The sequence below is a fragment of the Pelodiscus sinensis genome, chromosome 11 (assembly GCF_052426305.1).
Source record: "Pelodiscus sinensis isolate ZL-2025 chromosome 11, ASM5242630v1, whole genome shotgun sequence".
NCBI classification, from domain to species: Eukaryota; Metazoa; Chordata; order Testudines; family Trionychidae; genus Pelodiscus; species Pelodiscus sinensis.
In genome coordinates this window covers 11,090,464-11,105,465 of record NC_143062.1, presented here as the reverse complement: position 1 = coordinate 11,105,465, position 15,002 = coordinate 11,090,464, and the positions used below count along the sequence as shown (strand labels likewise).

The 15,002-nt window shown below is 43.0% G+C and overlaps 1 protein-coding gene across 1 annotated transcript; it reads left to right on the top strand.

The window, feature by feature from the left end:
- Positions 1-27: 27 nt before the first annotated feature.
- GLT8D1 (glycosyltransferase 8 domain containing 1) lies at positions 28-13,854 on the top strand. Its single transcript, XM_075939419.2, has 10 exons — positions 28-293; positions 2,220-2,275; positions 2,372-2,470; positions 3,609-3,825; positions 5,460-5,577; positions 8,694-8,778; positions 10,292-10,404; positions 10,958-11,124; positions 11,678-11,790; positions 13,015-13,854. Exons 2-10 carry the CDS (start codon positions 2,260-2,262, stop codon positions 13,203-13,205), a joined length of 1,119 nt encoding a protein of 372 aa, XP_075795534.1. The 5' UTR covers positions 28-293; positions 2,220-2,259; the 3' UTR covers positions 13,206-13,854.
- Positions 13,855-15,002: the final 1,148 nt, after the last annotated feature.

Below are 15,002 nucleotides of genomic sequence, written 5' to 3'. Positions count from 1 at the left end.
TCCTCAGCGCGTAGGGGTGCCCAGCGCGCTGCCGGACTGGCGAGGCGCCGGCCGGGAAGGCTGGGTCCCCTCGCGCCGAGCTACCCTGCGCGGCGTCAGTGCTGCCGCGCCTCCGCGGATAGTACCGCCGCGCGCAGGGGGGTTGTCGAGTCAGGCGGCGCGATGGCTGCCCGGGGCCCGGCCCGCAGGTGGCGGCCGCCTGCTGCCGCGGCTCGCGCTGTGTTGAGGTGGCACTTGGCTGCCTGTCGGCGGGGAGCGAGCGCGCGCGCGGAGCCGGCTCCCCAGACGCGCAGGTAACGCGCCGCCTGCGCCCCTCTCCGCTGGGCAGAGGCCCCGCGCTCAGTGCGCCCCGCGCGTGGGTTCCTGAGACCCCCTCGGGCTCCGCGCTAGCCCTGCTCGGTACAGCGTGACCCTTCGGCCGGGGCCGGGTCACTGTCTGGGGGCTGCTCTGTATCGTCCCACACAACTGGCCGGAGCCCCAGTAGCCCGGGAAATTCAGGCCCCCCCCCACTCTGAGAGGCAACGCTCCCCCCCCCCCCCCCCAGCGTCTCAGCACAGCAAGGACACTTTTAATAAGGGAGGGAGAGAAGTAACGTGGCGTTGACTGGGAAGGAGCCACAGACAGTTCATAGCCAGCCCACAGGAAACATCCTGGCGCAGGTGGATTGAGCAATGTCCTTTGCGGTTCACGCGCCCTAGTCCAGCAGTGGAAGTGTCCCATTCACGTGCCCAGCCCTTCTCTGTACCCCACTCCGGTGCTGCAGTTGCTCAGGGCAGGCAAGAGCTCAGAGGTGTTCTGCAGAGCTCACCTCCCATCCTGAGGGGGGGTGGGAATAGGAGGCATCTCACCTACTCCACTGGCCACTCGCCGCTGCTCCTGCCAGATGCCCTGCCTGCTGGCCAGCTACGCGTTGCTGCCAGATGCCTTGCTGGCCACCTGCTACTGATGGGTTTGGATTAGGGATGTTAAATATTGGTTAATTGAATAGTTGAATAACATCATGAGTCCTTATCGGTTAGTTGACTATTCTGTAGTCCCTTGGGGTGGGGCTGGCAGCACCATCGGTTGCCAGGCGGGAGCTGGTCTGCGTGGGGAGCTAGTTTAAAAACAAGCTCTTCTTGTGGACTGGCTGCTTGTCTCCCTGTTCTGCTGCCTCTGATAAAGAAGCAGCAATGCGGAGTGTCAGCAGCAGCCCCTGTCTGGAGAGGAGGGTCTGAGCTCCTGGACCCAGAACAAACTGAAACTGAGCTGGGCTGCCTGCCTGCCCGGCTCCTAATACACTTTAAATGCAGAGCCACAGCAGGGGTAGGTTCTGGACCTGGCATGAGCCAGAACTGAGTCAGGCTGCTGGCCAGCCTGCTAAAAAAAATTACTGGGAGTGGTGGTGGTGGAAATGCAAGTTGTCTATAGCATTAACTGGTAAGATTTTGCTTATTGGTTAATCAACTACACTATTACATCCCTAATTTGGATTTGGGCCAAACTTAGTGATTTCAGCTCTCTGTGATTCCAGCTTTTCAGTGATTTCAGCTCTTGACCCACAACACAGGCCAGAAGAAAATAAAGAGACTCCATATCTGTTTTAGTTCTATTATTGGAAGGTGGAAGAGAGAAACAGGTTGAACCAGTCTTACAGCTCATGCCTGGAGGGGATGTAGTCTGCTGGTTCATTCATTTGAGTCTGGAAGGGAAAGGCTTATCCATCCAAGATTCTTTACAATGACCATCTCTCTTCTGCAAGCACTGGTTGTCATATTTTACAATTCCTACATTTGGGTTAACATTATCTGTGACCCCATAAGAGCCAAATTAGTTATATTAGGCAAAATACCATTCTAACAATTGACTATCAGGCTTATAGCACTGACTAAACTGTATTTACAGAAGCATACCCAGGATTTCTTTCCCATTCCAGCATGAACTGTATTTACACAACAACAGTTGAATACTGTACAGGGCTAAACAACTGAGTGAGCATAAATCACACCCAGGATTCCTTTTCCCTTCCAGCTGGCTGCATTGGAAGCATTGATTCAGACCCTGCTTACACATATATCACACCTGAAATCATTTTATTGGTGAGGGAGGGTTCACCCACGGACCAGCACTTTTGTTGTTGATCATGGAAAAAATGTTGACGTCCTCAGTCATAGCACGTGTGTGTATCCCATATGTGTATGCAGGCGATGGAATGTAATTGTATGTTTTTCTCTTACAGGTTTGTAAAGAAGTTCTGCTAATAAAGATATAAGGGAAAAATGACATTCAGAAAAGGTACACATTTAAAACAAGCAGACAAAAAGCTTTTGTGCACTTTGCTTTTCCTTACCTGTGAGATTATCCTAATTATCTTTCTCTTCTCTATTTCAGTGAACATTGCCATCCTTGTACTTGCTGTTGTTATATTTTTATTAGTTCTGCATCATAACCTTCTGGGTCTCAGTGACTTTTTGAAACGAGATGTATCAGGTACAGGTGCCTTTTCTTTTATATTAATGAGTTTTCTTTGCACATTAGTAGCACAGTGCATACCGGATCAGAAACATACCTCTGCCTTGCTAAAATGGTTTCTGCCATGTAATAACAATAGACCTCTTTTGTAATGAAGTGTATTTTGAAGGTATGGTTTTCCTGTCTTTTTGTCTAAATTTTATTTCTGTACTCCATTAACAGTAGATTTTTACTGTTGAGTGTGTCTGCTGTAGACTTAACTGTAGAAGGGTCATGAGTATGCAAGTACAGATGGAGTCTTGCAGTTTGTGTTGTAGCCACATTTAGTGAAAAATGATATATCTAGCAAACCTACTGACCTGTCAGCCAGTTATAGATTTTAAGGCTAAAAGGAGCCATTATGACCATGAAGTCTGACACTCTGTCTAACAATGGGCATATAATTTTATCCTGAAATTCCTGCATGGCATCCAAAAATTAAAAAAAAAAATCCAATTGATATAAAGACTCTAGTTGATTGAGTTTAATTTATTACTAGATAATCTGCTCAGTTAATTAATTTAAAATACCAACATCCCTGTTCGTATCTGTACATCCATATTTGTATCCGGCATAAATACTTGTGGGTTCAGTTTAGGTCATTTTAGATGCCTAGCACTCATGTGAGACACTCATGTACTGTACTACCTAGTCAGCTGTAGAAGTAGATGACACCATAGCAGAATTTATATGTGGTTTCCTTGGTTTCTTTCTCAGAAGAATTAGAAAGAGAGTTGGAAGAGAAAGTGGTGTGGAAAGGAGGGAGAGTGTAGCTCATGTGTATCTAAAATCCCTACTCTGATACCCTGAGATTAAAGAATGAAGGACGGAATTTAATCTGAGTTCTGATGTTCATCTGTGTGTTCTGCCATGTTGACTCATTGGGGAGTTGAAACTTTTATGAGTGCGTAATACTATTATTGCAATTTTTATGCATTGTGATTAACATAGATGACAAATCCTTCAGTACCTACCTGTACAAACTTGTAATAGTTCTGGTTGAGGTCTCTAAGAAAGTACAAATGTAAATAATTGGAGGTGTTAAAATTTTCAGACACTAATAATTTGCTTGTTTGTAGAGCCAATATATATATACTTCCATTCTCTTGTCCTGCAGATTCAAGTTTGTTAGGACTCCAGCCTATAGATTTCATACCTGAGGTTCCTGAAAGGCTGACTGACGAAAGAAATGATCTGGAAATTCCTGTGGTTATTACAGCTTCAAATGACAGACTTGCGGGTGCAATTGCAGCCATGAACAGCATTTACCACAACACTAAATCCAACGTGGTGTTCCATATTGTCACTCTAAATGATACAGTGGACCATTTAAGGTAAATCGTGCTCATAATTGTTCATTGCAGTTGTGTCAGGCTGCTGGATTAAATTTCAGAAGAGGAAAACACCATCTGGTCCAACAATCCAGACCTCTGAAAACTGATTGCAATCCTACCTGTGTGTTTCATTATCAGATTTTGGGGATGTCTATAGTACAGCGTTGTTGGAAAAACTGCCGGTTTTCCGACAAAATCTGAGTTTTGTCCACACTGCAATAGCGTTATTCCGAAAGAAAATTGAAAGAACAGAGGGGTTTTTCCATCGCTGGTAATCCTCTCTTTCTATGAGGAAGAAGCCTTTTTCCGAAAGAGCTCTTTTGGAAAAAGGCATGTATGGACGGGAAAGAGGGAGTTCTTTCGAAAGAAGAGGAAAAAGCACAGGTGCTCTGGTGGTCACTCCATCCATAGTAATCACAGTTTAAATGTGAGATAGCGTCCACACTGAATTGATACTATCTTTCGAAAGCGTAGATCTCTTTTTCGATGTGCTTTTGTGTGTTGACGCTCTTTCAGAAGATCTCTTCTGAAAAAAGTTTCTTCTAAAAGAAGCCTGCAATCTAAACGTAGTCAGAGTAATTCTTTCTTTTTCAGAAAGCAACAGTAGATGGCTCTTGAAATTGTATATTCTGTTTGCTACAGTTGATCTCCCCATTAACGTTCCAAGTGTAGACTGCAGTTTGCATAGAATAGCTATGCTTTGCTTTGATTTCTGTTTTCCCAGTTTCCTAACTTTTAAAAAATGTATTACCACGAGTAAATGCTGAGGACCTGTCAAAAGCAGTGTGCTGAAAGAATCCAGAGTTTCCCAAGATGCAGGTTATGTTGTTCCTTACAGTGATGAGTATTCATTTAGAACCCAATTCTCTGAAGTCCTTAGTGCCCTTGTCTCCCATCAGTTTGAGGATGAGGCCTTTGGTCAATTTTTTTAATTTATTTGACTTTCAGCTGCACACAAAAAACTGCCATGGATGGTGGAACATGTAGTAAGAAATTGAAATTTGCAACATTAAAAAAAAGACGTTTGCTTCCATAAATGTGTTAAAGGAATGTTTTCCACTCTGTTGTGCACGCTTAAAGAAAATCAACTTTAAGTTAAACACGAGACAGAGAAAATAATGATATTTTTGATAGAATAAAAATTCCTTCACAAAAGCATGAGTCCTGGCAATGAAGTTTCCTAATTTTTAGATTGGTGTTTGATACTCTTCTACCCTCTGTATCTTCTCTTTTCAGTTAAATGGGAGGTCAAAATAAACACAGATATTTTGAGTAATGCTTTTTGTAATGGGAGCATGAGTTTCTGAGGCTAAATACTGTAACAACATGAGAAATAAACCTCAGAATGTTCCATTAGCTGGCATCTGTGGTCACTATTCAGTAGTGAGCTTTTTGTAGGCAGACCTCTGTGTCCATACAGCATTGTTCTAACATCAAACATAGAATATATTACATGTACATTAATTTTATAGGTTGAGGAAACAACCAAGGTAAAGTAACCAGACCAACTGTTATTTGTGACATTATCATTTGGATAACTTCCTCTTTATTTTTGGTTTAATTTGATTGATATCATACCCATTTCAATATGCTTGTTCTTTTTTGTAACTGTGTGACTTTTCTTCCCTGGGCAGGGCATGGCTGAGTAAAACTGCTCTGAAAAAAGTAAAATACCGAATTTTGGATTTTGACCCTCATGTTTTGGAAGGGAAAGTGAAAGAGGAAACTGAACAGACAGAGTCCATAAAACCAGTGAGTTCTGGTTCTGATTAGTTTTTATAAACATAAATCCATAATAACATATGTCAATAATTGATATGGACGGATGTACTAGGTATATCTCAACAGAGATGTGATTTATAGCTAGCGGTATATAGGTTTGTGGTTTTTAATCAGTATTTTCATAGATGTAAAAGTTTGCTTCTTATCCAAACTTAATTGTATTAGGAATGTAACAGTCATAGAACCATAGAGCTGGAAGAGACCTCAGAAGGTCATCAAGTCCAGTCCCCTGCCCTAGGCAGGACCAATTCCAACTAAATCAACCCAGCCAGGGCTTTGTCAAGCCAGGACTTAAAAATCTCTAGGGATGGAGACTCCACTACATTCCAGTGCTTCACCACTCTCCTAGTGAAATAGTTTTTCCTAATATCCAACCTGCACCTCTCCCATCGCAACTTGGGACCATTGTTCCTTGTTCTGCCATCTGTCACTACTGAGAACAGCTTTTCTCCAGCATCTTTGGAACCTCCCTTCAGGAAGATGAAGGCTGCTATCAAATCCCCCTTCACTCTTCGCTTCTGCAGACTAAACAGACCCAGCTCCCTCAGCCTCTCCTCGTAGGTCATATGCTCCAGCCCCCTAATCATTTTCGTTGCCCTCTGCTGGACCCTCTCCAGTGCATCCACATCTTTTTTGTAGTGGTGGCCCAGAACTGGACACAATACTCCAGATGTGGCCTCACCAGAGCCGAATAAAGAGGAATAATCACATCTCTGGATCTGCTGACAATGCTCCTTCTAATGCAGCCTAATATGCCATTAGTTTTCTTGGCTACAATGGCACACTGTTGACTCATATCCAGATTCTCATCCTCTGTAATCCCCAGGTCCTTTTCTGCAGAACTACTACTTAGCTGGTTGGTCCCCAGCCTGTAACAATGCTTGGGATTCTTCCGTCCCAAGTGCAGGACTCTGCACTTGTCCTTGTTGAACCGCATCAGATTTCTTGTGGCCCAATCCTCCAATTTGTCTAAGTCACTCTGGACCCTATCTCTGCCCTCAAGTGTACCTGCCTCTCCCCTAGCTTAAGTGTCATCTGCAAACAATCCATCCCCTCATCCAGGTCATTAATAAAGATATTGAACAAAACCAGTCCTAGAACTGGACCTTGGGACATTCCGCTAGAAATCATCATAGAAGCTAATCAGATTGGTCAGGCACGACTTGCCCTTTGTGATTCCATACTGACTATTCTTGATCACTTTCCCCTCTTCCAAGTGCCTCAAAATGGATTCCTTAAGGATCCCTTCCATGATTTTTCCAGGGACCGAGGTAAGACTGACCGGCCTATAGTTCCCTGGATCATCCTTCTTCCCTTTTTTCCTTTTTCCAATCATCCGGGATCTCTTCTGATCTCCACAACTTTTCAAAGATAATGGCCAAAGACTCCTGAACTACATTTGCCAACTCTCTCACCCTCGGATGCATTAAGTCCGCACCCTTAGATTTGTGTACATTTAGCTTTTCTAAATAGTTCCTAACCTGTTCTTTACCCACCACGGGCTGACCATCTTCATCCCATCACTTAGCACATTAGTCTGGGAGCTGACCTTGTCCGTGAAGACAGAGGCAAAGAAAGCACTGAGTACTTCAGCTTTCCGCACATCATCTGTCACTAGGTTACCTCCTTCATCCAGTAGAGGTCCCTACTGGATGAGCCAATTAAATGGTTAAACGATAGGCATGAGCTTATTGATTACCATAATGGTTACATGCTGGTTCCCTGCCCAGTCCTGGGGAACCACCTGCCACCCCACGCTGCTGGTATTGTATTGGAGCCTGCGGCATGGGACAGCAGCCAGCCTTCTTGGAGCAGTGGCCAGAAGTGGGGCCAGGAGCAAGTTTAAAAGCTGGCTCCCAGGGAGCTGGCTGCCACCTTGCACTGCAGGCTCTGTAGCATAAAGCAGAGCCCGCAACACAGCCAGTTTCCCAGGAGTAGGGCCAGCAGCTGGGAACCGGCTTCTGGCATGTATTGGCTGCTAGCCCTGTAGGCTCTACAGTATAAGTTTTACACTGCAGAGCCCACTGTGTGCAACCGCTAAGATTTTCAGCAGTTATACAGTTACCTGATTAACTGCTTTTTAACATCCCTAAATTGTATATTCATTTTAAACAATAGTGAGGCAGGCACAACCTAGCCAATAAAGATTAACAGTAGATAGTGACATTTCTGTACTAAACCAAAGTCCCAGCAGGAAATGCTCTCTCTGTTCATATTCTGATTTGGGTAGTTACATTTTGGTTCCATAAAATTCACTGCATTTTCATTAGAATTAGGAGTCATTTCCTTCCTGTCCTAAACTTTTGCAAAATGCTGGAGTGCTCTGGAATTGTAGGAACCCAAATGAAAGGTACATTTGATTAGTGAGAAACAGGATTCCTTAATAGAGTGGGATCTATTAGGATAACAAGTATTCTATAAATGTCCATTGATTATTAACCCATCACATCTAGATGTGATTATTATGAGTGAGTTCTTCAGTCATAGCTGGTTATTCAAAAAAATACAATGTTGCAACTTAATTTTTCCTATTATAAGCTAAAAATATTTTTATACAGATCCTGTAGGCCCCAGTTCTGAAATGTGATTGTCTAGCACTGACCCTGTCTTTGTGTGGCGTTCTACTGACTTAGTGCAATTCTGTGGACACTCAAGCTAGTGAACTGCATCATAGGAGCAGGGCCATATGGAACACTTTATATTTCCAAAGTGTTGTATGAACATTTAGGCTGAGATACTCAAAGGGGCCTAAAGACCTGCTGCATAGTGGTATTTAGGCTTCTAAATCAATGGAAGTTAGGACCTTTAAGGCCTCTGAGGATCTGGATTGAAATGACTTTGTTCCACTGATTTTCAGTGGAGCTTGTGCTCTCAAATAATTTAGGCGTTTTTGAAAATTCTGCCCTTAACTATTTTTTCAAAAAGTGAAAGAACCAAAAAATCTCCCACCCTTGATCGTTATTATTCTTGTGTTGCATATGTTGTTATGGGTGCTGACATTTCTGGAAAATTAGTGCCCAGGACATCAGTTAAAGTTCCCCATTCTTTGTCACTTTCCCATCTCTCTTGCTTGCTTGTGTTCACAGTTAACCTTTGCAAGGTTCTACTTGCCTATGTTGGTTCCTCATGCAGAGAAGACCATATACCTGGATGATGATGTAATAGTGCAAGGTATTGAATATTTTCTTCCATTCTACCAGAGTAGTTCCTATTCACTTAGGATCTACTTTAGTATCCTGTCTCTGACATTAATCAAATGATTCTGTCTCATGTAAGGATTAAGTGTGTTAGCTATCAGATAACAGAGTAATCGACTGTTCTATAATCCCTGGGGGTGGGGCTGGCAGCCAGTGTGCTCTGGCCCCACTCCTGGGGAGCCCCCGCCATTGATACAAAGGCAGCAGCGTAGGGTGGCAACAGCCTGTGTCTGTGGGGAGTCCGAGCTTCCAGGGGACAGGGAGTAGTGCTGGAGCAGCCTCTGTCCATGGCGAGCCTGGGCCCCCTGTGGACAGGGGCTGCTGCCAGGGACCAGCCTTTGTCCACAGCGGGTGAAAGCTAGGAACCCCATGTGGACAGTGGCTGCTGCTGCTGCAAAGCAGTCTCTTCCTGTGGTGAACCAGGGCCAGCCGCGGGCGAAGACTGCTTCGCGGTCACCTCACCGGCTTCTCCCCTGAGACAGCAGCGATGGAGAGGGGGAAAGACAGGTGGCACTGCAGAGCCGGTGCTGGGGGGGAACCAGCTTTTAAGCCAGCACTCCCCAGCACCGGCTCCTGCTTCTCCCCCTTGCTACCTCTAATACAGAGGCAGCAAAGCGGGGGGGAATGTGAGTAGTTGAGAAGATTAACTGATACGCCTACGCTTATCACTTTATCGTCCTCTTGACTACTCGTTCACATCCCTGGTAAGGATACAAAAAGCCTGTCAATGCACCTAATGTATGCATGGCATCCCGGCTTTCTCAGTTTTTGTTCTGGTGAAGCATAAAGATTGATGGTTCTTACATTTGTATTCTGTCTAGTTTAACCAAATTGTTAAGATACTGTTGCTATTGTAATTTTAGCATCTAAACTATATTTTATGTAAGCAAAATAAAACTCTTGATTTTTTTCCTTAACACCTTTTCTTTGATAGTATTAATGTTAAGCTATCTATTTACATCTACAAAAAGTATTTTATTACAAAAATAAAAATGTAAGCTCTTCCGACTTCAGCACTGAAACTACTATTGAATTCTTTACCTAACAAGACCGCAGCATGAAACAAGGGATTTGACTTCTTTGCAGATTCTATTTTTCATGTCACTCCCTTTGTATTGTGTGTGATTTTTAATGTAAAAAAAATCCATTTCTCAAACAAAGGACCTTTGTTTTGATGTCAGCTTCTGTTGTTTTGAGGAGTTGGCTCAGGTCCCTAGTGAGCAGCAGGGTGATTTCGCCAGAGTAGAATTTGCGCTGCAGGAGCTAAAAGGGTATAATTCCACATAATGTAAATTTGTATGTAACATGTATTGTATTTAAACTAATATATTTTAAAATATTTAATTGTCTTGGCCCTATTCCTTGTTTAAAAAGATGTCGAACTGTTTTGAGTTGGGTAAGATTGTGTTGGAATCAACATTGGAACAAGGTGTACAAAAAGCATATGAATGAAAGCTTAAGCAATATTTGTTTTGATTTTTTTTCAGATGATATCCTTGAACTTTACAACACACCACTGAAACCTGGACATGCAGCTGCATTTGCAGATGACTGTGATTCAACCTCTAATAAATTTGCTGTCCGTGGAGCAGGGAATCAGGTTTGTCTGTACCCACAGATAAGTTATTCAGATGTTTAAGTGCTATAAAATGTCCCTGAAGTATTGCAGCTGCGGTTGTTTGTGGACACATTTGAAAGTCAAGTTGAGATCATATTCAAAAGTAGAGACATAATTATAGCTCTTTGACTTTACAACGGTGCTGTACAATGGGAGTAAGACATTGCTGCAAAGAATGTCTAACATTCTATAAATAAATTGTTGTGTGTGTATAATATGCTTGCATAGAAACATGTGATTAAGCTAGTGGTGACATTAGTGACATCTTAGATTTTAGGTATTAAGATGAGGGAGCATTACCGAAAGCATTAAGAAAACTTTTATAGACAAAGCTTTACATATTGTTGTGCCTCTTTAAACTACATGCTTCTTCCTGTACCAAAGGAAGGGGAAACTATTTTATTCACACAGTAATCCTCTGCTCTAAAGAAGAAATTAACTGATAGAGTAGAAGGGGATGAGGATGGGGACATTTTAAATAAAATTTTATTTGGGAGCAGTTAAAACTAAAATCCAGTTTCTGCTCTGTTTTTAGTACAATTATATTGGATTTTTAGATTATAAGAAACAAACAATCCGTAAACTAGCCATGAAAGCCAGCACCTGCTCTTTCAATCCCGGGATCATTGTTGCCAATCTAACAGAATGGAAACTACAGAACATCACTAAGCAATTGGAGAAATGGATGACACTTAATGTAGCGTAAGTATGTGGAAATCAGGTATGGACAATTCAGGGGTTGCATAACTGTGACAGAGATTCACCGGAATGAAGGACAGTGGGTCTATATAAGTCACTCAGCAGGCAGAATGTAGCATGCTCTTCCTCCGTGAAGTAGTTATATGAAAATAAGCTATTCTATGGCTGTACCTGCAATAGAGATGCTAAAATATGTTTTAGGTAATTGTGTAACAACTGAAAATATTCAGCAGTTACACGTTTTCACACAGCGGGGAGACAGCTTTTAAGCTGACTCCTTATGCAAGGTTCCCGTGAAACCGCCCTCAGCCCCGTTCCCCTCCCCCACCACAGCTGCTGAGTCTGTATCAGAGGCAGTGGGGTGGGCCGCAGCTCCATAGGAACCAGCTTAAAATCCAGCTCACACCTGCTTCCCCATATTGCTGCCGCTGCGCGCAGGGACAGGTGTAGCCTGCATGTAACCATGAAGGTTAACTGATGAGCCCATTGGTTAACTGTTTACATTTTCACATTTCTAATTTGCTCCCTGGTCTAATTACTTCATCTCCCACTCTAGAGAGGAGTTATACAGCCGAACTCTGGCAGGTAACATTGCCACACCACCACTGCTAATTGTATTTTACAAGAAACATTCCAATATTGATCCCATGTGGAACGTCCGACATCTTGGTATGTATGAAATATACGCCTGACCTATTCCTTCTTGCTGTGCAACATTTTTTCCCCCAAGGGAGTGATGGGGATGCATCTTTTTCTTCTTTACTCCCTGTTCTCCCTGTTTTCAGAGCCCCTGCCTTGTCTGCAGGCTTGTTTCAGAACCAATGATTGCTGCTTTTTAAGCTGCCAAAGGACTTGCACAAGCTGAGCTTGCTTTCACATTTTGTAAATTATTAAACACATTTGGTATATTTGGAGTTGCTCTCATTTATTTGGAAGACTAGAACTTTGAAATCTGTTTAGTACTAGTTGAATTCAAATGCCTCGGCAGCACACTTTGTTTTTTATTACAAGTAACGCAGCCGTTAAGAATGCTTTGAAGTGCACTGGAAGGAGAAAACAGCCCCAGAATAGGAGAGATGGCTCAAAGTAGGGTTTTGTTGTTCCTGAGAATCTGACCCCAAGAATCTTAATTTGTAATGATCGATAGGGATGTTGAATAGTTGTGTAACCACAACAAATGTCAGCGGTTACACAATAGTCCCCAGGGGTGAGGCTGGCAGCCAGTGTGCTCATGGGCCCACTCTTTATAAGAGGCAGCAGCATGAGGTGGGAGCCGGACTGCAAGGAGGGGCCAGTTTAAAAACCAGCTCCCCATGCAGATCGGCTCCCGAATGCCACCCCTGGGTGCCAGGGTCCAAGTTTTCTGTGGAGAAAGGCTTCTCTGCGGCAGCATTCTGTTTTGTGGGGGGACTCCGAGCTCCCCATGGACAGAGGCTGCTCTGTGGCTCCCTGGAGCTGGTGCTGGGGGGGAGCTGGCCTTTAAACACCACACTGTTGTGCCTCTATCAGAGGCAGCAGCGTGGGGGTGAAAGGGGCAAGCAGATCTGGTTCTTATGGGGAGCCGGTTTAAAAGCTCATTCCCCACAGGCACCAGTTCCCTCCTTCCACCCCACCCCCCGCCTGTGATACAGAGGCAGCAAGAAGGGAATGCATGTAGTCGACAGAATTAATTGATATGCCCTGGTTTTATCCATTAATCGTCTACATGTTACATTCTTAACGCCTGATTGACTTGCCAGTTACCCCCCTCCTCCCGAATTGAAGCCAAAGCCATCCTTTGTTACATCTACATCTCATAACTGGGAAGTTAAAATCGTGCATGCTAAGATGATTTTACTGCCTTTATTTCATGCTCTAATGTGCAGTTGTGACTTGTTTCTCTTTTAACAAAAGGCTCTAGCACTGGAAAAAGATATTCTCCTCAGTTTGTGAAAGTTGCTAAATTGCTGCATTGGAATGGGCATTTCAAACCCTGGGGAAGAACAGCTTCATATGCTGATGTCTGGGAGAAGTGGTACATCCCAGATCCTACTGGCAAGTTTAACTTGATCCGCAGACACTCTGAGGTCGATGAAGCCCAATAAAATGGATTTACAAACTCTTGTCATTTTCTCAGGAAACTCTTGGAGCCAGCAGTGTTTCTTTCACCTGATTTATATTGCAGCAGTCTTTGCTTCTTTGGAGCACAGGGGAGGGTATGTGTTTAGGTGAAATGATTAACTGTACCAAACTGCATGCCTGAAGAGACTTACTTCAAATATGACAGAGGAAACTTAGTCTAGCCACACTACAAAGAGTGGGGAAACACCTTCATAAACTAGCATTTTGCTGGGTAATTCCTTTCAATAGCATTTTTCCAGGCTACCCCTAATCTTCTAGGTTCAGTATTTTGTCGGCTACATAAATGTCTCCTGTTCTTAGGAACACTGAGTGACTGCCACACGCAAATCTTGCACTCCAGTGATAATCAAAAGCTGCTACTTGGTTTCTTGTTACCATATTCTGTGATATGAGCTTTATAAAAGCCAGTTTCTCTTGCATGAAGACCCACTCGCTATTTATATTTAATCATTTCTCGTGATGTGTATTAACTTAATCTATATTTTTCAAAGGCTACTCAAGTATTATTTCACTCTGAATTTTTTTAAATGATTGCCACTTACCAAAAACTGTTTTTCAAGTTGTGGAGTATATTAAGCCTTCTTCAAAAATAAAATGATTTTTAAAGTTTAATTGTTCAAGTAATTTGAGGATCAGCTGCATCTAAAACTCATTCTGGTCTTGAAAATGGTATTTAATCTAGACGTGGAAACTTGTCTGTTTGGGTAGATTTTGCATGCAATTAAGAAACGATATATTAAAAGAATTTTTCTGAGACACTTGAATTAATTGTAAAAAGAATGCACAATGTCTTAAGTATAGGGTTTATTTTCAAATTAGAACCATGTCATTTCCTAGCACCTGAAACAAGCAATATCTAGTGATTAACTATTTCTCCTGCTATTTGGATGGTGCATCATAATACTGAGAGAAATAGTGCAGTTGAGGCTAACCATAACCTTGTTTTTAATGTGTTAGCTTTAGCAGTAATAGTCCTTTCTGGAACACGGTTTTTGTGATTGTCTGGTTTCTAGTAAACACCAGGGAAACACTGCTCTATTAAGGAGTTGTCACAGCATGGTAAATATACTCCCAGCTGGTAAATATAATACAAGAGTTGACACCTACTGCACTACTCAGTTGATTTATCCTAGAATAAATCACACATTCACATTAAGTTAGTTTGGGATAGCATTAATTATACGGTCTTCCACAAACAGTTCTCTAATTCAAGTAGCAGCTGTTCAGCATTTTACTGGCTCAAGCCTAGGTTAAATTATTTAAGCTAAAGATTAAAAACATGAAATGTGCAACTCTTGTATAACTTTTGCAGGACCAACTACTGCCTTACTCTTAATTCTGTAGATGAGTCAGTCATTGATATGCAGCTCTTGGGTTGCGTAGACCAGTGCTTCTCAACCTTTTTGATACCAGCTTTCTAAATGCTGTTGGGGAGCTCTCCGGAACCACTCATTGACAAACACTGGTGTGTAGACCATTCACATTAAGACTTTACACCATAGTCTGCTTCTGACATTATTACATGACCTCAGGAGCTGGAACTGAAGCTGCTGCCCTGGGCATCAGGGCTAAAGTTTGAACCCTACCATCCCAGGCAGTATGCTTGTAACCTGAGCCCTGCTACCTAAGCATGAACCTGTGGACACCGGTCCCCAAAAAGACAGAGCCAGGCCTGGTGACCCCATTCAAAGGGGATTGTATGACTCACTCTGGGGTCCCTGATTCGGGATTTAAAATCTAGATTAATCTGTTAACTGGCT

Bases quoted from the DNA above. Each gene is read 5' to 3' on its own strand.
- GLT8D1 (XM_075939419.2), top strand. The intron at 3,826-5,459 runs GTAAATCGTGCT...TTCCCTGGGCAG, and splicing joins GATACAGTGGACCATTTAAG to GGCATGGCTGAGTAAAACTG. The intron at 5,578-8,693 runs GTGAGTTCTGGT...TTGTGTTCACAG, and splicing joins AGACAGAGTCCATAAAACCA to TTAACCTTTGCAAGGTTCTA.